This window comes from Seriola lalandi, unplaced genomic scaffold (assembly GCF_002814215.2).
Source record: "Seriola lalandi dorsalis isolate HSWRI2012SDOR001 ecotype SW California unplaced genomic scaffold, Sedor1 jcf7180002054486, whole genome shotgun sequence".
Lineage (NCBI taxonomy): Eukaryota > Metazoa > Chordata > Actinopteri > Carangiformes > Carangidae > Seriola > Seriola lalandi.
This window is the reverse complement of record NW_019525039.1, coordinates 91,058-115,104: the sequence shown is the minus strand read 5'-3', so window position 1 is coordinate 115,104 and position 24,047 is coordinate 91,058. Positions and strand designations below refer to the sequence as shown.

General features: G+C 38.6%; 1 protein-coding gene and 1 pseudogene across 1 annotated transcript in view; one reads left to right on the top strand and one right to left on the bottom strand.

The window, feature by feature from the left end:
• The window catches only part of myh10 (myosin, heavy chain 10, non-muscle), a 56,698-nt gene extending 39,439 nt beyond the window's left edge, over nucleotides 1-17,259 (bottom strand). Inside the window, exons 1-3 of the mRNA XM_023412675.2 lie at nucleotides 17,126-17,259; nucleotides 13,783-14,164; nucleotides 6,496-6,652 (exon numbers count right to left, since the gene is read on the bottom strand). Coding sequence (XP_023268443.1) covers nucleotides 6,496-6,652; nucleotides 13,783-14,127 — 502 coding nt within the window. The 5' untranslated portion in view covers nucleotides 14,128-14,164; nucleotides 17,126-17,259. The remainder of the gene's footprint in view (nucleotides 1-6,495; nucleotides 6,653-13,782; nucleotides 14,165-17,125) is intronic.
• Nucleotides 17,260-21,221: 3,962 nt separating this feature from the next.
• On the top strand, nucleotides 21,222-21,856 carry LOC111659685 (GTPase IMAP family member 9-like; annotated as a pseudogene).
• The last annotated feature ends 2,191 nt before the right edge of the window (nucleotides 21,857-24,047 follow it).

The following is a 24,047-nucleotide window of genomic DNA, read 5'->3' as shown; positions in this document are numbered from 1 at the left end:
ACTGGCAGAACACTATGGGTCTGTGCAGATGAGAACTACCCAAACAGGGGCTGTTATTTCCGTAACATTACTTGATGGTCATAAGGACTGTTTTGTGGGTTTCGCATGATTGGTAGTGCTCTTGCCAGCTTCACATGACTCCATTATGTTTGAGGGCAGTGAAGATTCCCCCAGGATGTATAATATTATTAGTTAAAGTGAAAGCTGAGAAGTTTGAATATCATCATTAATACTTGATTTCAATCTTTTGAACGGCAAAAAAGTTTTCAGATCACGATAGTAAAATTGTATAAAAGTTGAAATAAGTGTTTCAGATTCATAGATTGAAAAGATATTCCAGAATTGATACGGGCAACACAGTTGTCGATAAAATTAGTCCTCAGATAGAAAAGGTCTGCATCAATGGTTTTACAAAGTGGTGAGAGTGAAAAATTTGAGGATGTTTTGTGGCTTTGACATAAACACAGCAGCTCTGCATGTGGCGTTTCTCCCTTTAAGGAGAGAGGAGAAGGAGAGAGGGAAAGGGGGGAGCTGATCTCAGCTCACGACAGTGAGCTCATTGTGAGGCTGTGGCGCACTGGGCTTGGGCCAGTGTCCATCACTGATGGCTAATGCCTGTATTTAGGAGTGGGAATGAAGTGCAAACACTCACCTCAGAAACCAGTCCTGCACGCTGATCTAGCTGTTACTAAAGTATCACAGCACGACAAAAACCTCCACAAAAGCACCATGGTGTAAATAAAAGGACAGATTAGCTGAATGTTCAGGGTAATAAAGACAAATCCATGACCACTATTATGCCATCTCAGAAGAAGATGCATCTTTGTCTTTGTGCTGCCTGTGAATAAAAGGGCTGCTATAATGTCACTCAAGACGTTTGCTTAAGTACATCAAATCCACAGAAACCTCACAGCTCCAACTTAACTTTATGTAACTGCAAAAAGGACGATGAAAGTTTTACACAAGTCCAGTGATATTCAATGTTGCATCCTTCAAACAGATACTGACATGATTTTTCAATGCAATCTATCTTTAAATTATAAATCTACAAATTAGTGCAGTCTATTCAGCTATGACACACCACTGGCTCAAAGCTACAGTGACCATTATCAGCGATAAAAACACTTCAAAAGCTGTGTGATGACCATGCATGGACTGCCATATATTTAATTTTCCAACTAAAATAAAGTAGTGGTTAAGAATCCCCTGTGGCAATTATTTGATTTGCTTCTAAGCATACTTGGATAGAGCAGAGGAGTTACTATGAATCTAAACTATAACAACAAAACAGAAACTGAATTACTGCTGATTTTGAAGAACTCTGGGTGTCTGTAATGTCTTTTCTGGAACTGAAAAAAGTAATCTCATAATGCAGAAGGGGTTTGTGATTGTTCATTAGTTTAACACCTCAGAGTAGTTATACTTATGACACAGAAATAAAGGGTCTTTAGAGCCTATTTAAAAAAGGCTGTAGTTATGTTTTCAGTGGAATGAACCAATACTTGTCTGTCATCTTAATTGACCTTCCAAATTTAAGAAAACCATTCACTATTGGTCAAAAAGGGTTATAATATCCCTTGACACAGAGGTATATGTCAATATTGTTATAAAAGTCAAAGTAATGAATCATTATGAAGCATTTCTTTTAGGGCTATGATGGCAAAGAGCTCTGGTGTGGCCATAACTGAGGCTGATGCTTCAGCCGAGGGCTTACTGATGGAAACAAATGCAGTGTAGATCCAGAGTGTTTGGTTTCTTATGGAGAGCATTTCTGAGAAAGAAAGTAATGAAATCTGATAGGGAGATTAACTGTGTTTGAGTAACACTGACAACAGAATTTTGATTTTTAATCCAAGGTATTCATGCAAACTGAACTGATGGAAATCATTTAGGCAGTCTGCACTTAATATCTATATCAGGTGCAAAATGAATCAGTGAAGACAGCTACTGCGGCAGCCAAAGAAAAGTGAGTGGAGGAATAAGACAGGAAATCACTGAGTGGAAAAGGGAATATAAGACATACTGATGGTTATATTTAATATACATAAAAAGGGAAAAAGAAGAAAAAACAGCAGAAATAAATATAATTAAGCGCATAATATTATATTACAAAATATTGGTCTGATACGCTGTCTCCCTTCCAGTAGCTGATATAAAAAAACAGACACCAGGTGAAGTCTGTACGTGAAAAACTATCTGAGACTTATGTGCAACTCTCATATAAGCCAAGTCTGCCAGAAATTTCACACTGGTTGACAACACTGAAGCAGTATTTGTACTGTGGATTCACATCTGAGCATTTCTAAGATGAATGAATGGAGGACCAACAAGCACTGGCAGGCACAACAACTACAAATTTGGTGAGCTTTCTTTGAAGAGAGATTTCATTACAAAATGTCAAAATGTCAAATGCTCAACTGTCAACTTGAGTTCAGCCTCAAAATCCCCAAGAATGGCCAAGATAAGTGGACATAAAACACTGTTTCACTTGATACAAACACCCCTCAACAAGTTACATCTACCATGTTTGATCCTTTGAAAATCAAACTGATGTCATTAGGCAGATCTTATCTTTAATGGAACATATAATAAGTGCTTCTGTAAAACCATATTTGGTTCTGTTTGTCAGATAAGCAAGTATTAGCTTGATGCACACAAGGTCTCCACAGAGCTCCTCAATTTCAGGGGCACAGAGTAGATACATCTGTATTTTGCAGTCTTCTTCTGGTAGTCTTAGTCACCTGTCCAATTTGATTTAAAGCGGATAGAAGCATTTTAAAGTGATAGTTAAAAGAATAGCAGTGATAGTTATACTTCCAGTTGTGCTTGCACTATTTAGGATAAAATCTATTGGCTTTATTTGGATCTATTACAAAGGAAACACGAGTGCTCCGCTAGTTGCTGACGAGCAGTTTCACTGTCCACAACCACATCTGTTCTAGGAGAAAAGAGCACTGTTTGAAAGAAAATGAACAATAGCTTCAGTGACTGTAAATCTGTACCTCATGCACAGCTCCTTGCAGTGTCTTTTTGAAACGTGGTAGTGCATTTCTTTTTTCAAAAGATAAGCAAAAATGTGCATGCACCACATGTACACATGACATTCCCTCTCTCTCAAGAGTAAATATTCCACCTGTATTTTTTTATCTAAGCTATTATACCTTGGAGTGGATAATTTTCAGTTTCTTTTTCTCATTGATGGGTTTGTTCTATATATGCGAGTGAATATGTGTATGCATGTATATGTATATGTATAAATGTATGTGTGTGTGTGTGTGTGTGTGTATATGTGTATGTGTATGTATGTACTGTATGTGTATGTATGTACTGTATGTGTATATATGTATTTCAGAGTGGATACTTATGCCTTTCTTTAATATTTCTTTTCTTTTCTTTGTGTTGTTTTCTTGCTTAATACTTGAATTTAATATGTATAAAGGCTATGTACAGTTGTAAAAGGAAAAAGAATTGTAGAGAAAGAAAAGTAATTGAGTGAAAATATGTATAATGTACCGTTGTTGAAACTAAATAAGTTTAAAAAAAAAAAAAAAAAAAAAAAGGATATGCAAAAATGTCCTGTAAGTGAAGGAGGATGTTTGGGGTTGAAAGAGCCTGGCATTAAGCCTCAGTTCAAACGGCCATCAAAGCCATTACTGTTTGCTATAGACCTTATTAGTGCCAGGTGGGTCAGTGTCTGTGAAGAGTGTACACTGTACCATTATAAACATTCCCAAGCCTGTTTTATCACACATTCCTGACAGGATAGGTTACACTGTACAGTTCACCGAGAACTTCATGGAACATACTTTACATTTTTCATGATCTAAATTTCATTAATGGTGCTGACATATGAGGAGAGGAGCACTTTCTTCATTGTTGATAAAATGCACCGCAAGGAGAGAAATCAAAGACCTGTGCTATGGGAAAAACTTCACTAAGCCAAGATAGATCTAGCTGGACTTGACCTAATGCCCTGATTAAACACCAGGGAGAGACTTGAGAAGGGGGTCTTTCTCCATTTCCACTGAAACAAAGTCCCCCTGTTTCACAACCACATCTATGGACACTTGCAGTGCTACTGATGTATGTCCACTCTTGGGATCCATCACAACTGCTGACATGACCGGTTCCTTTAACACATGTTTTCATTCAAGCATGCATCTGCATTTCCTTACTACACATTTCCAGATATGATAAAATTAGCTTCTTGTATGTCAGTGAGTTCACGTCAGCAGAGCAGTGAGGGAAATTGTGTAAAGTATCTGGACCTCTAATCACTGACAGATGTGCAGCAAGTTCTAGAGGTCTGCTTACACACCCTGTCTTTGTTAGGTAACACCTCATTTAACCTCCTGACTGAGCACTGACTGGCTTCACAGCAATGTTGCAGTAATTAACAGACCCCTGCAAGGTTTAGACACCCTTCAGCTGTAAATATGATTCGGCCATCAGCACAGCTCCAATGGTCCTACATTAGAGGCAATAACTTATTTGCCTCCAATGATCTCTCATTCAGATGGCAACTGACACTGCAAAAGAGATAAGAGGGACTAGGGTTGGGCAATATAGTAAAGTGGGATGATGACAGACAGACAGTTTACACTGTGGTAGTTATCAATTTAAAATCTTTGTTTGTAATTGACTAGGGCTGCTACTAATGATTTTTTTAATTTTCAATTAATTTGCTGGTCATTTTTACAATCTGGCCAAGTATTTAGCTTACTGATGACTTTAATGCCAAGTGGAGAAAAAAACACCAGTGCTAATCTATACAGCTGGTTATGTACTTATGTTAACCAGGTTACTGAAATGCTCAGGGCCACAGCTGAACAACAGCTGGCCACCACTAATCTGCAACCTACAAACCTCTTTTTCAACTGAAACTCTGTTAATTCTGATAGGACCAGAAATGGGTTGGAGTAGTACTGCATTAAAAATGAGAGGTCAGCCCTGTGTTCTCAGAGACATACAGTAAATGCATGCAGCATTCTAAGAGGCTCGAGGGCAGAGGTCATTGCTTCGTTCAAATTAAAGAAACAAGGAAATGCACAAATATGTTGCAATGAAAACATCACTAACTGACAGGTTGTCTGGCCCTGCCCCCATGACCATCAATGATCATCCATGTGGAAACGCAGTGTGTTGAGAATAGAGGGTGTGAAGAAAAGAGAAGGAGGTGACAGCAAGAAACTAGCTGGACAAAATGACGAGCTGGTAGAGTTCAACAACAACTACAGCGAGGCTAGTATTGAAAATATTCTCCTGGGCATCGACATCATCAACTGCAAAGCGACAACATCAATCAACATTGCAACGAGCATCTTTAGACTAAAGTTTACAAAGTATATAAATAAGAAAGCTATGCATTTTAATTCGTATTTAATGCATGCCTTGTAATTGTCTTGACTGTATTTTTAGTTTAAAATGGACCAAGGTATCATCCAGCTACTTGTTGACACTAATGAAACTTCCTTCTGTGTACCAACATGGGAAAAGCAAAGCCTAAAGGACTGATGGGACTGTCCAGTTTGTCACCACCCCCACTGGTCGGCCCTCACAATCACACAAAGGACCTATTGTGGAGTGCAATGGGGTCACCCTCTCTGTTCTCGCTGGTCTGATCCCAGTTGGTCACTGCTCATAGAGCCTGGAAGCTTGCCAACAACAGGCAAGGATGTTTGAAGACATCATCCACCATGGACAGCCTTCCCCTCCAAGATTTTATGTTCCTAAATGAATTAAAACTGAATAAATGTGACAACTGGCGCAGACTGGATGCCACACATGACCACAGTGTCAAGCTGTTATTGCATTAACTTGAACTCCAAAAGATGCCACCTAAATATATAACTGAAATAGATCTACAAAAGATTTCAGCACAAATATGACACTAGTCATATCTGTTGTGTTTGAAAGTAACACTGATGTAAAATTAATGCTTTGACTGTGTGAAGGCCTGAAATAAGTTAAATATCTGTGAATTATATCTTTACTTTCATGTATTTATCACTCAAGATACTTCACCAAATGCTTTTAGGTGAATTAATGTTTTAGCATCATGAGTAGCTTTACTTCAACATATTTTGGCCCCCTGTTCAAAATCTTGATGAGGCCAGAAAAGTACCACCAAATGCTGTGGAGCTATTTTAACAGAGTGTCGGCAGAGCAAAAAAGAACAACTGGTAAAAATATATGTTGCACGTAAAACACCATTCAGTGTTTGTATACTTTCCAAATAAATGTTCAGCATGAACAGTGACACCACAACAAAAGCAGGCACCATAGCACAGATAATCCAAGATCAAAACAATCAGCTCTTAATAGTATGTAGCCTAAATCACAAGGAGATAATAAGTTGATTGTGACATTTATTAGTTTTAACATTTCCATGTAACACTGTTAGACACACATAAAACACTTAATACTTCATGAATGTAATGACTGTTTCTTAACCCTAAAAACAGGCTATAATCTAACAACACCACTCAAACTTACCTTGTAGCATGCATCTGTATGCAGACTCTGAGATGGCGTAGATGTGAGGGGGCATTTCATGCCTTTTTTTGCCCCTGTACATCTCAATGATGTTCTCTGAGTAGATGGGCAGGTTTTTGTAGGGATTTATGACCACACAGAAGAGACCAGAGTATGTCTATAAAAGGAAGAGAAAACATGGTTGACTGTTAATACTGTTTACAATACATTTATATGCATTGATTATGTTGAGCACTAAATTGACAATGAATAAGCACAAAAAGGACTCTGAGATCCTTGTAGTACACTGTCATAGGAACGAAATGACATATGAGGAATTTGGAGAGAACAGTGCTGAGTGTGGATTTTATTGGACACAGATATTGCTACCAGGAAAGATTAAAATACAATTTTACAATTTTTATTAGTTACTACTATCACAATGATTGGTGTAGTTAGCACATTGCATCCAGAGCCAAATATTATTGTCCAACTTCATAGTTCTCGTGTTTGCCCAAAAGACACTGTGTTGTGCAATTAGTGCACAAATTCATGGATCATGGCAGAGAATGTTACATCACTGCAGGTTGCTGGCACACTGCTTACTATCCAACAGTATGTATTTAAGATTTTCTTACTCCACTCACTTATCCTCCTTATACAGTATGTGGCAATTCCCTATCTCATTTGTTCTTCACATTTAACTGGTGCAAATTTTGCCAGACATCCTTTGACTGATATCAGAAATTAGACTGAAGGGGTGGTGATTTTAATTCACAACAGAATATTCATCCCTCAGCTGTATAATGCAGACAGATATGTAGTCATATAACCAAGGACAGGGTTAATCCCTGACATGTCAGCTGCTCCTTGAGCACTCCATAAACTTAGGGGATACACAGTAAACAGAAGAAGCTGCTGGATTAAGACTTTTTGAATCACATATCAGTGACTGAGATCAAAAGTCTTGATTCATCTGCCAATAAAAACTTTCTCTCATCCATAAACTCTGTTGGTGCATGATGTGGTCCCAACTTTCCATCTGCTCTCTACTCCTTTTCACTGTATCCTTAAATCTTTTTTCACCTTTCTGATCTCTGTACTAGGCCAGGCTGCAAAGCCACATTCTTTTAATTATTTTTTCTGTGGCTGCCAGTGGGCTGCTGGGGGCCCAGGGCCAGCTAACTGAGTTGTTGAACTGGAACAGTGGTGACATGACCAAAGCATGCTGTGGGATTGTGTGAGACTGAGTGAGAGAAAGACCTCTTAAAACACAACTCAACTGTCACCTGACTGGAAGTTCACAACACCCCGCATCTACACTTTGATACTGTGAAGCGTAAAAAAATAACATTGTGAAGTTACTGTAATGTTGAAGCTGGACTTGGTAATTATTGAATATTATCACTTAATGTCTGTATGCAACCCTAACATAGTAAAAGTTAGCAGCGCCACATTAAGTTGAATGGGCCTATTGCCTGTGTGTAACCTGTCGGTGTGACATAGTTCATCAGGTGTTGTTGAAAGTAGATCTCCCTTGTGTGTGTGCTAAAACTAAAATGTGTCTTGTGATAAATTAAAAGATGTGTATTTATCATGGTAATGATGGTAATGCAAAATCCATGTCATGGCAGAACTTGACAGTATACCACCCACCCCTTGTTAGTCACATAACAAAGTAGGACTTTATAAGTATCAAGCTCATGCTACAACTTTACAAATTTAAATTAAATCCACACACTGCTAGTAATGAGCCTAACGTTACTAAAAGGGGGTTAAAAGTATAACCTTCAGAAATGTATAAGTATGGGGCGTCGTGTGGCGTAGTGGTCTAAGCAGGCGCCCCATGTGTAGAGGCTACAGTCCTCGCTGCAGTCGGCCCCGGTTCGAATCCCGCATCCGACGGCCTTTCACTGCATGTCATTCCCCCTCTCTCTGCCTCCCCGTTTCCTGTCACTCTCCACTGTGCTGTCCATTAAAGGCATAAAAAGCCCAAAAAAATATACTTTAAAAAAAGAAATGTATAAGTATAAGACTGACACAGTTTAAGGCTGTCACTGGTGGTGGATGTGTGGCTATAGCCCATGTGTGGAAGGTGGAGGCAAGATAACCAGATGGCCATCAAACCCCCCCTCCTCAATCTCTTCCATGTGCAAGGTGCTTTGCAAACAACTCTGTGTTGCAACCTGGTCACATACTGTAGAGATCTGTTACTCTGGAATCACTAGTTGTATCTGACAGTGAACTGACACTGACACTGATCACCTTTCCTGATCGGCACTGACATTACTAAGACTAAATCTTACACCTTGCTAACTGGCATTGACTGTAAACGTCAACTTCAGTTTGTAGGATGTACTGTGGGGCTGTTGCCATAATAACCCCCGTCCAAGGCCCCCTACGGTGGGCATAGCGCCAGGCAGACAGATCAGTGCCCCTGACCCAGCATGGGCCACATGCAGTGGGGTAAGGGATGACTCTGCTGGCTGTCCTTGATGGTGGACCCCAGAAGGTATTTGGGGGATTAGTGGTGTTTTGAGGGCAAGGGGTTGAACGCCTGAACAACCAGGCATAACAAGACACCAGCCAGCCAGTGTGCTGTGGTGTGTTCCTTCTTTTAAAAAGAGTTTGCACAAAGGAACATCTAGTCAGTCAACAATATCTACATCTGAATCTTTGAGTACTAAATGCAGGTTATTTTGAGCTCATAGATGAGTTGGAGCTAGTCAACACAGCCCTGAGCCCACTACCCAGATAAACTATGGTCAACAGATGAGAACTCTGACACAGTTGAAAGGCTTCCCAGCTCTCCGGAAATGTCCAAATAAATGTCTGTAAACTAAGCAGTGCTTAGCAACAGGGCCCCTCTCAATGGGAAAAATTTCTGGGGTCTCTGCTATTGCATGAATTAGTGCCCTCCATTCTGACATAACTGGGCTAACTGGGCTTTAAATGTCTTTTAAACCCTAAAAAAACATGTAAGTATCTTTACTGACTTCCCAAGCAAATGATGAAATTCATTTGCCTAAAACAATAGTATTTTCGCCATTTGCAATTAAGAAAATATAGAGCAACTCTATATTTGCTCTAAATCTTAAGCTGCTCTTAATATCATTCAACAGTACTTGGAAAAAAACATTTCATTACTGTTCTTCTTGCTGCTTGTGAGAGGGAGCTAACTTAAATTCAAACAGGTGAGAGGATCAGATGCTACATAGGGCAAGTGTAACAAGGATGATGAAAAAAAAAACACACACAAAAATTTACTTCAATAAATAAATGCCAATAATCTGTGAGGAAATTCAATGAAAAACATCTTGTAGTGCCTCCATGAAACAGTATAGTTCTACTAGTGTATACACATGGGAGTGTGATGTTGCACAGAAGTTTGGGGTTTTAACAGTCTTTACCTCTACACAAGATAGAGAAAGCCAAGCCAACTGACAAAAGAGTCACAATCAAGGCAAAGCTGGATGAGATGGAGATGTAATTACCATGAATAATGATTTCTACTGATGATACTGTGCAGCATCATGCTATACATGTGAATAGGAACCAGTGAAGAAACCAGATAAAGTATTTCTCCTCAGCCGACTCATAAACATTATCATGTGGACAAAAAGTAAAAATCTTGGACAAGCCTGATGTTGTTTTCTTGATAAAATATATTCAAGAGAGAAAGGATCTTGATCAGGTTTCAGTTATGAACAAACAGACCAGTTGTGCAGTCAGATGAAGGCTTAATGAACAGAGAAACAGCATGCCAATACAGATATTCACACAAAGCTCTCAGCCTGGAGCTGCTACTCATCCTCCTCAGGATGTACACTCTGAACCAACAATGTAACAAAGGATGAACACATAGTGGCCTGCATTCAATAAAACATCACAGTGACATCATTACTATATCCAGTCCTCCTTTCTCCTCAGCCACTGGGTTGAACCATATTTAGTCAACCACAATAATCAGCAAAGCCAGGCATGATATGGAGCTGTATATGGGTCTGTGCTGTATATCCATTAAAATTTCAATGACTTTTGAGCTCAAGAAGTTGCCAATTTCTCCAGTCCATAAATAGTTTTATTCCTTTTATGTTCTGATGCAAGTTTGAAGTGTTATTATTACATTTCCATCCACTGCCTTCTGTGTGGGTGGGAGTCATAAAGTAGGTTATGTCAGGGCTATGCTATGTTGCTCTGACTTAAAAGGTCGCTCAATCCTCAAAATCAGGACAGGAAAACATGCAGAGTCAGGAATGCAAAGATCTTCATGCAAGCTATTCAAATCTCAAGGACTTTCAAAAAGTCCTTGTTCATTAGCTTCACACTTGGGGACTTTGGGGACACAACAGAAAAATTGACAAAGCATGCAAACTGGATCAGAACATCATGTCATCAATCATGTCTTTGACCCAAGAGAACAGTAAAAACATTCGAAAGCTGGCATGGATTGGCTGTTAATTAAGCATAAGCAGTTTTTTGACAGCAAAAGTGAAAAATATTTCAGTTATTTTTCTGAAGACAGCTGTTTCTTATCAGAGAACACAAAGAACTCTGTTAAGGGTTACAGTGTGACTCAGCACAAGCCTCCCAGAGCTAAGAGATGGGGCTGGGGTCACTTCCTTTTCCATTAAAAGCCCTCTGAAAATATAAAAAAATACAAAGATGTTCTTTTTACTTATTGTAGTAGCTCATGTTGGAAAAAGGCTGAAGAGGTCACACTGCACCCAGAGTTTTTTCACAGCACTTGCAGAGTGAGAATTTGGAACCGATTACTAACTTTTGTCAACAGCTCTACAAAGCAATAGGCTTTCATTTATGTTAAAAAACATTTGAAAACTTTGAAAATTCTTGTAAGGTCATGGTCATGGAAAGATCATCATTCTTGTAATATGGTGGCAAACAGCTTCTGCTCTCAGGAGATACAAACATACCAAGCAGTCTCTTGGCAGGGAGCCATCAGCAGACAGTCACCACATGGCAGAGCTCACCCTGCTACACCTTGCCTGGTCCTAACATCCCCCACCATGCTGACGTCAACAGGGTAAGCCTTTTATTAACTAAACATCAACTTATGGTGTCATTAATTTTGCTGCAACAAAAGCTAGAGGCAAACACTTTCAGATTTTATTATGTTAGCAATTGCCCCCTTAGCTACAGAACAAACTACTCTGAAAGTACATTGGATTTCTGGGTCTATTGTGTTGTTTGCTAGTGAATGTTTATTTGTCTTGTTGAAAAATGATTACATGATGTGAAATTATTGTGAAAATCAATTATATTGTGGTTAAATATTATATTTTCGTACAATACAGTGGAGGAGTAGAAAAAAAATCTATGCAAATTCAAAAGAGAGTATTAGGTTTTAGTGTGGTTTCTTTCCCTTGATAATGCTGTAATTATGTATTTGTATCACATTTGTGCTTTTCGAAGGTCTTTATTATAGACTATATATTAATCTACATAAATAATCATACGTTACTAATCTTCACTGATATTTCACACAAAAAAGAGAGTACACTTAATAGATTGCGATGTAACATATTTAGAGCAAAAAGAATTAGCCCTTTGATTGATTCAATTATGTTTTGTCAATCGACTCATCAATGTTGATAATTATTTAACCATATTTGAAGCAAAAATACCAGAAATTCACTGGTTCTTATATGTGAATAGCTGCTGGTTTTCATTGCCTTCTACAAAAATGCATTACAATATATTTTAGAGGTTTGGACTGTTAGTCACACAAAACAAGCTCTCTGAATAAATCACTTTGAGCTCTGGGAAATTTTAAATCACAATTTCTCATTTTATAGACTGAAGAAAGTGACTTTAAAGACATTATGAGAGCTCTTAAAAGCAATGGGAAATGTAGTAAATACTGGCTTTAGTTAAAATATACAGTATGCTGTAATGTAGGGTAAGTAAAGTGTGCAAAATATTAAGTACAAACACATCACTATAAAATAGGTCTTGGGATAAATTGAAGATGACAGACAATTTGAATCCAAGCAGAGTAGGAATACCTGCAAGTAGATTCTTTCCTTTAATTATTCCACCGAGGGACATAATGCCATAATGCTGGTGGTTTGGCAGGCCATCTGCTAAATGATGACACTGACGTATTCATGCCTCATCAACACAAAGAATACATAGTGTCTTCATTAACCGTTCAAATGTCATGACTTCATCCGCAATGCTTCGAAACATCCGTCTCACTTGCCAATGCAGAAAACCAGAAAAATACTTTTAACTGCAGCTCATTTCCACTAAAACCCAGTACAACTGGAACAGCTGATAAATAATGACCTAAACCGAAAGATATCTTAAAATGATGTACATATAAGATGAAAATGATTTCAGACAATCCCAGCCCTAACCAGTTTTTCTGATATCATTTCATGCCCAGCGTTGACATTCCAATCATTTTAAAATCTGGTTTAGCAAATTCATTTCTGTCTTTGCAACTGGGCCTTTAAGTGTGAACCCCTCAGCCCCTGCCTCCTCCTTGGGTCTCAAGTGCCCCACAAGCTCCGTGTCTGGGCTATTCCAGGAATGCATGTCACTAAGTGGGGCATAATCACAGGGGAAATCGGCAGCTTATGTAGGACATGACGACTTGTACGTTGAAGGAAATTTGTTTCTTAGCCTCCTCAGAGACTCAAGTGTGAAATGCTATGGATATGATATGTAGAGGTTCTGGTTTTTACAATGGGCAAGACTTGTTTAATAAGCATTCTAGGTATATTGTCAAGTGGACCAAGTAATCTTAAAAAACAATCAATAGTATTTACAAAAACAAATTAAAAAAAGTAACACTAACACAGCACAATGCTTGTTATCTTTCTGCTGCTGGTTTTGCCAATAACCACACCATAACCATCAATGGGACAAATAGGCTGAATATATGGACTCCTAACTAAGCTGGTGGGAAGCTTCTCTTTGTTGTTACTCCACTTAAAGCCAGTAAGATAGATGCACTTACATATAACAAAAATAGCACACTATTTTCCAAAATGACCTTTTTCATTTTTAGGGAGGAAGTTATTGTTGCTGACCACAGAGCTCTGAACAATTACTAGGGCAGTGTAAAAATTTTAGTGATAGCAATAATAATACTTAATTTCTCTGTGTGACATTAACAATTCAACAGCATTGCTTTCATTAACTCTTAGGCTGACAAAGTGATATATCACTAGAATTAAACTATCAAATTGTAATTTTTTAGACCTTAAGTTAGTTTCTAGAATGTAAAAGAAGATGATAACAAATTCTTAGATGTGACTGCACTTCTTAATAAATACTCACGTAGATGAGGCCAGAATAGTAGCGGTCTTTGAGGTTGTGAAGCACAGATGCCTCATTCAGACAGGTGAGTTCTGCCATATCCTCTACTTTGCTGAATTTTGGTGGGTTCATCTTCTGGATATCATCCTTGTTGACCACCGCCTTCTTTCCATTCTCTGCCAGCTCCACCACCACCTCATCTCCACGCTCCTCGCGAACGCTGGCAGCTTCGAAGCCATGGCGTTCTGACGGGATCCATACTAGTCTCTTGGCAGTCCAGTCAGCCTGGGCGGCTGGGTTATAGACCACAGCGCGGTCCACAAAGAGGTACCGCTCCGGGTCCTCCTGCCCACTCCTCTGTGACATTGCTGCTGGAAACCAGAAGCAGAACACACTTGGCCACCTGGAGTGAGGAGAGAAAGTACAGTGTTGTGACCAATAAAAAAATGCTACATTTAAAATTTATACAGCTGACTAATGTTGCATTGTTCATACTGTAAGGCACAGATGAGATCACCAGTGTACAAAAGTCTTGTTAAAGTATAAAAACATTTTACTAATAACATTGATGATGGCTCTGTTCTTGTGATCAAGTGATCCACCAAACCATGAAAATATGACACTGAACCAACAAATAACAACAAAATGGAATATATGTTAGTTCAAATCACAATATATCACCATAATACATTTTCTGTTAAATCAACTGAGAAATTGTTGATGGATTCAAATACCAGAGAGAGTCTGCGTCATTAAATCCAGCCAATTAAATAACTTAAAAATCAAAGCTGATGTAAGTTATATAAAATTCCAATATGGCCGTGAAGCAGTCTTGCTCAGAGACAACCACAATGGCCAAATACAATCAAATATGTTGAATGGATCGGACAGCAAAATCTCTTATGTTGGGTGCTAGCAACATAACTAACATTTTGACCATTTCAGGAAAGATCACTGATTTGACTAAGATGCAACATATACATCTGAATGTTGAAGTTGGTGGTTAATTGCTTTAATGAATCTGCAGCTGCTCTAATGCCTGATAGAAAGAAAAATGCTGGCAAAAGCATTCAGATCATACTTTAAGTGACTGGAATCTGTTATATATCAAAAGCCTGCAATTCTTCCACAAGAAGTTATAGTCTCAATGCTAATGCCTTTGTTTCTAAAGCTTGCCTTAGTGACAATTATTATTGTTTCATAGAGGAAATATTAAGGTATAATAGCAAGCATACTTCAGGGCATGTCTGACTGAATGACAAGTGTCTCAGCTTATTACAGTCATCCATGATGGTTGCTGCTCGCCTGTCATAACTCAGCAGGGGCTTGTGATGACTAACATATAAATACTGCTAGTAAAAAAATGTGGGTCATCTGAAAACACCGGAACGAGTGAACATCAAATTGAACAATACTAATGTCTCAATCGTCATTTCTTATAAATAGTGACAGAGTGAGCCTGAGAGAGTACCAAAAGCATTTTTTTCTGACCAAATGAGAGAAATGTTAGTAAAATAAAAATCTAGTGTGAATTATGTGTATTCTGTCTTGTAGTGGGGTTCATTTGCTGTCTTTCGTTTGCTTATGGCTTTGTTTGGCCCACACTGACTGGTGTGTGAGTGTCAAGCCTTTGCACCTCCATCCCTGTGTATAACCAACCCACATGTACAGTAACTTCGCCATTTCAGCCTCCTCAGAAACCCTGACTGTGTTGTGTAATCAAAATAAGGCCACAACAATTTTTGTCCATATACCAAAGCTATTTACTTACCATTATAAAGAAATTTGGAACTGCCATCCAAGAAATATTATTAAAGTTTAAAAGATCGAGCAATAATTGCCTGACAGAATATTAATCAGCAACTATTTAATGACTGGTTAATTATTTAAATCCCAAAAATTCTCTAGTATCAGCGTCTCAGTTGTAAGGATTTGCTGCTTTTCTTTGTCTTATTCGATAGTATATTGAATATCTTCAGGTTTTAAAATGTTGGTTGGGCATAACAAGCTGTTTGAAGATGTCACTTTGGGCTTTAGGAAATTCAGATTTTTACTTTTTAATATTTTCCAGTCCAACCAATTACCTAAGAGAATAATCCACATGTGAAGATAAAAAAAATAATTGCTACATTCAGCTCTAATCTAAAGGTGTCACCTTGGGTTTTATTAAACAGCAACTGGCATTTTCCAGTATTTCCCAACACCTTATTGACCAAACAACTAATCTATTAATCATGAATAACAATCAGCAGATTAATTGATAATTGTTATACATGCAGTATAACAAGACCGGCCAGTGCTTTTACATTTACAATAGAGGGTATAATCACCCCATCAATAAAAGCATAATAAATAATAAAAGCACATACAGCAGCAGACAGTACAGGGTAACTTTGTAAAACTTGGCACTTGATGCCCTCAACAGCTGATGCACGGACAAGTCTGAATGTTAGGCACAACAGAGAGCGCCACTCCAGCTTGCTTCTTATTAATCTGAGACAACTTCAGCTGATGAACGCTCAGAGATATTTAACCTACAATCAAGTCCCATGCTTAAATCAGCCGCTGGTTAGACATGAATCTGGGTCAGGTCACGGGATGGGGGAGAGATCAGTGTGGCTGCCGTGTCATGCATCCCCTCACTCTGAGCTGGAAAACACTTACTTATATCCCTCGGATAGCTCTAGACCACTGGGACTATGTAGCACACAATACCCCTAGTAGGATATTTCAACATTAGCTCTGAAAATTGCTTGTCGTGGACTGATAAATCCCGACCAGGCCACACAGCTGCATCGGCTAGATTAGCTTGCTAACGTTAGCTCAAAGTTGGCTTGCTGTGCTTCACATCCAACCCGCTTGAAAAGATGCCTGCAAGGACCCAGCACCGAGCAACCAACTAAGCACAACCGAGGGGGTCTATACTATCGTTTTTATTACTATGCCATTATAACGCGAACAAAAAACTCTAAAAGAAAAAGGGTCAAATTTCTCTACAGATGGGAGTTTTAGGGATGAACCGTGCAGCCTCCTCAAGCAAAATCCCATCATGGGTGTGGGTGGCTCACAGACGTCTGGGTGGGGATAAAAGCAGGCGGACAATGACCACACCGTTTCAGAGCAGCTTTTCAGGATTAAACTTCTAAAAGGGATACATGCGACACAAATATTAATTCAGGACTATTTCATACTAACAGAGACCGCACTGTGGCTCTGCGGCGCCGGCTAACATTAGCAAAGCTGACGGTCCTCCATCATTGAAAAGTCACGGCACAATAATCCGCTAGCTAACGTTAACGGTTACTGTTGCTAACCGCCACATCCCTACCGAAATGACCGGCCCTGGCTTTTCTGCTGAACTCACCACACACAGTAGATGAAGAAAATCTGCCCAGGTGTTTAACAGTATCCAGTGGATAAGTATAATGGTGCTAAATGTGTCCCTTCTTTTCGGCTCTCTCATCAGTGGTACTCCCCCACCATCCAGCACCCTCTCAACCGAACTCCTGCCGGCCAAGGAGGATGCACCGCACCGCCGCACACTCTTTTTTTGGGTAACGCCCACAAAACAGATCTGGAATGTGATTGGATAGCAAAGTCTCATGCCTCATCACGATTGGTCCAAAATAATTTCCATCCCAAAACTTTGATAGTTGACGACTGCCGCCCAAGATACCGACACCTGCAGCCAGTGGATGCTGCTGCGGCTGCACATACTGTAGGACCTTCAAATTGTCACTAATTTTTTTGTCAGTATTTATAATGGGAACGTATTTGTATCTATCAATTTCAAATAGACACATAGGCCTACATTATAGAAAATAATGAAACCTGGAACAATTGAAACAACACACCGTACTTTATTGTAGTACATGTTATGTCATTTTGTGCAAATAGTTCGACTACTATATCCATTACTGATGTTTACCATTCTATTATCCTATATCCTAAATAGCTTTCTCCGATTTCTGTTTACTTATTGTTCACTCTGTTCTTATTATTCATTCATTTATTTAGGCCTATTTATATCTGTAGGCCTACATATCTTTAAGTTACCCCAGGGAAAATAAAGCTTCATTGTAAATACATTGTAAATAAATACACTGTATATATTTTTTTTTAAATAAAAAATATATTGTATTATACTGTGTATAGAAAATGTGTATATTTGAATTTGCACTGACTTAAGTTTTTACAGGGAAAACACAAAGCAAACAATTTAAACAAAGACAAATGCAAATAAGAACAATAGGAGTATGAGATCATAAAAACAATCCATGAAATCAGCAAATACAGGAGGATAAAATTTGAGTTAAAAACAGAGAAGAATATAAATTGAAAGAATGGCAAGGTAAACCAAAACGTAATGTATTTTACAAAAAGCTTTCATACAAAAAAGGACTTGTAAGACACTGCCAATAATCTCAATGCGCAGAGTGTTCCACAGACTGGGAGCTTCAGCTGCAAAAACTCAGTCACCCTTTGTCACCAGCTGAGAGGAACCTAACATATAGCCTAACCTGCTAACAGTTATCTTGAATATGTTTGGATATGTTTTTCCATTCAGACTTGCAACACATCTTACTGTGTTTAAATAGTGCCCTCTGTTGCATAAAGACAGACATTACTACTTCCCACCACGTGCCTTCATGTAAAAAAGATTGATAATGAATAGCTGAAAAAGAGCAGTAAGTTATTCAGTCAGTAGATGTCAGAATAACCTAAAAAAAACTGCAGTGCTGGTACTAAAATCCAAATAATTTCCACAGAAGCTTAATGTGACATAACATTACTTCATCAGTGTTTAGTAACTCATCTCTTCCAGGCATCTGTTATTCTTCCATCTCGCCTGAAATCCAACTTAATCAAAATTGACACAAATGGCCTCGAGGTATAACACCAAAGATGTTTACGTTTAAGCCGATACGTAAGAAAGGATGTGACCTAAATTCAAAATTCCTTTTTGTCCTGCTCCCCACAATACACTTTTACTTTTACATCATAAATTTTACTTTTTGCAAGTTAATCTTCCTGCCTTTCCACACTGTCTTAAATACCTTGTCTGAGACTGTTAGATTCCTCTGAAATTCAGTGTGAATCATCTACAGACAATGCTTGCCAAATGCTTTTCAAAAAATGTCAAAGCATTTTAAAGAATTACACAAATACATAACAGCATTGTTGAACTTAGAAAATTGGTTACTTTTTACAGTAATTTTGGCATTAGCAGGCCAGTTTCTGAATTTTTATAAATCGACATTTGAAATTTTAAATCTTAAAGTTAATTTCTTGCCTTATAAAAACTCAGAAGTAAATTTGATGACACAATAGCATTTGTTGAATGAAAATTAATAATGTTGGGTTCATCCGTCTGCCATCTTCACTGGTTGAAGCAAAATGTATCCTGGGATACTTATCCACATGTCATAAAACATTACCTGATAAAATCAACAGAGCAAGAGCAGTCTAGGGCATTTGGACTTCTCTTGGCTAAATGCTGACAGTACCTCACCTGCGACCTCATCACAAAAGTCAACATCTAAATTCTGAAAAGCAACAGCTGAACAGAATAAATTAAAATTGTGCTCTCAATAAACCAAGTTGTGTTTGAAAAAAAGGAGCAGAATTTTTTGTCAAAAGAACAATTTAACAACTGTTAAACATTGAGGTGGAAGAATTCTGCTTTGGTGTTGTGTGACAGCCAGCGAAAGAAAACATTGTACAGATGTAGGGCAGAATGCTGTGTGTGCAGGACAGCCTGGGAAATGTCTGAGAGCTTGAAGCAGGAGGAGGGGCTGGAAATTTATTAGTCAAGAACAGAAAGGTACTACAAAAAGTATTTGCAAGCTGTTACTTATAGGGTTCCCAAACTTTTGCATACGCCACAGTTACTGTTTTCTTTTTCTTTTCAAATTTTCTAAGTTTGTTAAATAAAATCTGCATTAACAGATGAAAAGCTTTTTTAAATATCTGTTTGCTTCAGAATCGTAGGCTATTTATCTCTTCTCATATAAAAAATCAAGAAAAATATGTTATTTGCCCAGTGGTGCCCAAACTTTTGTATTCAACTGTTTTATTCAATTTATTCATATAGCCTACTATTATTTATTTAAGAAAGTTTGATGTATTTATTTAATATTGGCTATTTTGGAAGTCCATACTAATTGTCTTTGGGGTAAAAGTTTTTAATCAATTGCTCAAAGGAAATTTTAATTACCCAGAAATGTATTAATAAATCTGTTTTTTTTCTTTTTTTAATTGGCTCTTACTTGCTGATTTAAGAAAATTAATATGACAGTCTATACATGGCATTTTGCAAATGCTTTGAAGCATTGTATTAATTATGTTAAATGAATACATTAAATCACTTAGAAAGCTGTAAAACAAAGCTGTTGAAAAAAGCTGTTTTTACCAAATGCATCTAAACCTGGACACATTTGAACCATGTCATTTCATTTTCATTTCACTGGGGAATTGCGTGAAGCTTAAAAGAACTGCTGCCATTTCTTGTAAATGTTTAAGAAAGGTTAGGGTTTTGAGCTTGTTTGTGCAGCAGTGTCTCCAGCTCTGTCATTTCTCCACATTCTTGTGGACATGATATCTCAGTAACACCTAGATGGAAATTCTTCAAATTTGGCACAGACGTTCACTGGGACTCAAGGATGAACTGATTAGATTATGTGGGACAAAGGTCAAGGTCAAGGTCATGGTGACCTCACAAAACGCAGTTTTGGCCTTCTGAATGCAATATCTCTGTAATGCCTTGAGGGAATTTCTTCAAATTTGGCAAAAGTGTTCACCTGGACTAAAGGACAAACTGAGTAGATTTTGGTGGCTAAAGGTTAAATTCATGGTGACCTTACAAAACATGATTTTGGTTTTGTGAAAGCAATATCTCCAGAACTCCTCAAGGGAATCCCTTCAAATTTTGCACAAATGTCCACTTGGACTCAAGGACAAACTGACTAGACTTTGGTGGTCAGAGGTCGAAGGTCAAGAAAACCCTTTTTAGGCATTACTCAAGACTAATAAAAGGATTTGTGGGAGACCCTTAGCAATTCACTCTTTGCTTTGACTGCAGTGGCTTCTCTGCACTCTTTAACTGGAACACGGACGGCAACTTTTACGATCCAAACATGGCAAACAACTCAGTTAAATCATGTTACAATATTTATGTTTTAAAGTACCATTATTTTAGCGATCAATGCTGAATCTAACTTTATGTAAGGTACTGCTGTAGGTCCTATAGAGAGATGTTTATATAGACATATACTGGTCAGAACTGCACATGTATTATTTAGTATTTTGTAATCTGACAACAAATTCTGGAGTGCTCATACATTTATAATTTTTTTCAGTTATTTTTGACTGAAAAAATTAATAAATGTACGAGCAATGCATGATTTCTCAAAACATGTTAAGTATTTGGGGCTTTTTTGAGTCTGAAGTTGCTTTTAAATTAAGATGCTATCAGTTAAACATTTTCTCTGATGAATGATGAGGAGCTGAGAATTGTGAAGGTGGGGAAGACTGGGAATCGGAAGAGCGCCGCTGGAAACAGCATTCTGGGACGACAGTGCTTTGAATCAAGGTTCAGTCCTAAGTCTATGACTGAAGACTGCTCTAAGGGCAAAGCTACAGTAGATGGACAACGCGTTGCTGTCATTGACACCCCAGGCCTGTTTGACACCAGGTTTGGCATGGATGAAACAACTAAAGATTTATGCCAGTGTATTTCTTATGCTGCGCCTGGACCCCATGTCTTCCTGGTTGTCATCAGGCTGGGCAGATACACTGACGAGGAAAAGCAGACGGTGCAAAGGATTCAAGAAATCTTTGGCCAGGCTGCAAACACATACAGCATGGTTCTCTTTACTGGTGGTGACCTTCTTGGAGATACCACTATTGAGGCGTTCTTGCCTGAAAACCCAGACCTTCAAAAACTTGTGGCCAGATGTAATGGCCAGTACCATCAATACCTCAATATACCTTCAATAACCAGCTGAAGGATCGCGCTCAGGTCTGTGAGCTGCTCCAGAAGATCAGAAATTTAAATCAGAAGAACGGAGGAAGCCACTACACCAACAAAATGTAGGGTAAATGGGCTGTGGGAGTTAGGAGGGTGGAGGGGTAACAGGGGGTAAAGGGGTTGGGGAACTAGGGGTTACTCCTCCCTTCTCCTTCCTTTCTCTCTTCTCCTGCTCCAATTAGCGTGCACTTGTAGCTCAGGTGAGATGCCTCCAACTCAGCGGTGTTGTCATGACGTCCTCCGGGTGACAGGTTGATAATGAGATTGACGTTTCTTTTCTCGGAAAGGTCTGACAGTGACGCCCTGTGGTAAAGACGTGAATTGCATTCATTTGGGCAGCTGCCTTGCTCAGCCACAAACAATTAAGGAGACGATTTATCATGCGTCGTACGGCAGTCGTAAAAACAGGAAGTGATGTGTGACCCTGGGGTGCGTTTTACAGAAGTGAACAGTGAAGTTATGTACACAATGAAACTCGGTGGCCAGGCCTCATTAATGTCACAGTGAGTACCAAGCTTGAAACACTTTTTTATGTTTGTTATTTGCGCTACTTGTAAGATATGTAGCTCGAGGGCTTTCTGTGTAAATTCTTTGTTGCAGCTAATTAACACTTCATCATAGAGTATCATATAGCGTTCACGTGCATCTGAGAGCACTGTCTTGTTACTGTACTGTGTTACCTGAATGGACATGGTTTCATTTTACTGTTAGTTAAATCTGATTATTTCTGCTTTGTTGTGGATAAACAAAGCAGAAATAAGACAACACTTAATCCAAATACCAAGGCTGTAAAATGAAAAGTAACCTTATTTTCTGGGTGCTGAGTATTTTTTGTGTGTCTAAACATGCTGTGATAAATTGTTTATCTCTCATTCCTTTGGCTTGGGTTCAAATCCCAGTGGAGGTATCGTAAACTGACAGGTCCTGGGAGATGAGGATGGACGTGGGTAGGAGGCTGCAGAACTTCCAGCCCTTAAGGACGAGGGATGGCAGGCATGGTTGTTCCTTGTGGAGATTGGCTGCATAGGTTTCCCAGCTAAATCAACATGGCGGATGTTGTCAGCTCTGGGCCTGGACAAAACGCGCAAGACACAAGCAGCTGGCAGGATGGGGCCGGAGGCAGAATGAGCTCTGGCTGGATGTGGAGCAGACGAGAGGAGGGAAGCTGGAAGCTAGGAGCAGATGGGCAGTGATTTGGCCACCACTGCCAGTCCACCAACTGGAGAGTGGTGAAGGTAAGGTACCACCTGATGACATCTGGCTATGAACAGGTGGATGTAGCAAATCTTGAAAATTTAAGGTGGTGTTGATAATGTGAGTTGTCTGCAAAATCATCTTCCCTTCTTTGACCTGGGTATGAATGAATTTAAATCCAAGACAAAGAGTTAGACGTGTGTTCAGGCTTACTTTCCGATCTCATCCTAGTCTGTTTTATTTCAGCTAAAAATCAGTCTGAATAATGTCTTAATCATGCTTAAAGTTTTTGGAGAATTTGTTGTTGTAAAACACACTAAAATATAGATGGATGATTATGAAACCTCTGAATTAAGAAAATAATAGAAACAAGCATCCAAATTCTGCTTGGGTCCAGATCATTGCCACCTGTGGCTATATTAATTCTTTTTAACCTTTGTTTAACCAGAAAGTCTCTTGGGTTGCATTATCTCTTTCGCAGAGGAGACCTGGCAAAATGGCGGTGTAAGATAAGTGTAGTCATGGTTACATAAGGACACGTGTCATTTATTTACAACATGTGATATAATACAAAATAACAAAACAGGACCTGAGAGACCATGTATTTCATTTTGGAAGGGCTGAGCATATCTCCACGTCTCCACACATCCAATGCAGGACAATTATTTCCTCAGGAAACAGCACAGTTTTCTTTTAATTTCTCCTGATATATGGGTGCTGTTGTTTCTTGTAGTAATCTCTAGCAGCAGCATGGTTCTGTCCCCGCACTGCCTGCTATCCACTTTAAAAGTTTTCAGAAGTTTCAAACAGCACTAGGGATGTTTAAGGTTTAATTCTGGGTTTTTCAAAGAAAAAATAAACAATAACATATACAATATAGGATGATCAACTTGCATTGATTCTGTGATTGTATTTATTCTGAAAATTGTAATTTACCTCGTTGCAGGCGCATCCCCTAATATTGTGATATGTAGCTTTCGAGACAGTTTCCTTAAGTCAATGAAAAATCTTTATCTTTATCTGTCTTTATGGATTTGAACAGAATTGTCAAACTCTGTCAAAC